The sequence below is a fragment of the Branchiostoma floridae genome, chromosome 1 (assembly GCF_000003815.2).
Source record: "Branchiostoma floridae strain S238N-H82 chromosome 1, Bfl_VNyyK, whole genome shotgun sequence".
NCBI lineage: Eukaryota > Metazoa > Chordata > Leptocardii > Amphioxiformes > Branchiostomatidae > Branchiostoma > Branchiostoma floridae.
The window spans coordinates 14422089-14422812 of record NC_049979.1 but is presented as its reverse complement, the minus strand read 5'-3'; the positions used below and the strand labels follow the sequence as shown (position 1 = coordinate 14422812).

The 724-nt window shown below is 44.9% G+C and overlaps 1 protein-coding gene across 1 annotated transcript in view; it reads left to right on the top strand.

Annotated features, from left to right (window-relative positions):
* The window catches only part of LOC118409530 (mucin-17-like), a 26609-nt gene that overhangs the window by 21559 nt on the left and 4326 nt on the right, over positions 1-724 (top strand). The window contains exons 8-9 of the mRNA XM_035810657.1: positions 57-159; positions 525-661. Of these exons, the coding sequence (XP_035666550.1) occupies positions 57-159; positions 525-661 (240 nt within the window). The remainder of the gene's footprint in view (positions 1-56; positions 160-524; positions 662-724) is intronic.

Genomic DNA, 724 nt, shown 5'->3' with positions numbered 1-724 from the left:
CATACAAATGGACAATTTCGTGGTAAACCATGTGGACTGTACTTGATCTGCTCCAGGTATGGGAGACCAAGCTGCTGCAGTCCAAGGCAGTGGAGGGTCTGAATCCTGATGTCCACCTGGTAGCTGGAGGCTTCTCTCACCATGCCCAGGCACATACAGGTGAGAAGTTCACAGGTGTGCTGTATGCAGGTGAGAGTTGAGAGACATAACAGACCCAGGGAGATGACATACGGGTCCATTTTTATATGTTTTCTTGTTATGCCACACTTAAACTTTGTCCTGTTGTCTGCACAGTTTGTGTAGTAAAGTTAACAGTCAATGGTAAGAGAAATGCTTAAGGTTGCTTTTGAAATGCTTCTTTCAAAGTTATCATGATCTTTGTTGTTTGATGCTTTCTATGCAAAAATGTGTAGCAAAGAATACCGTTAGTTGTCCCTGAAATTAACCACATTTGGGGAGGCTATTAACGTTTAGTCAGACTTTTTTAGATGTTCGTGACAAGTTGTTGTGTGTTTTTCATTCAGCCAGCAGGATACAGCAATCGCCCCGAGGCGGTTTGCCTACTGCTGGTCCTACGGGCTGGCAAGTGGGAACACAACAAAGTAATGCCATTACTACATGTATCCACTCTCTTGTGTGGCCTTCCCTAGTGCACCAGAGTTAAACGTGTGGGATTCCCTATGTCAATGCTGGCATTCCTGCACGTCCTAGCTAAGACCCTTGT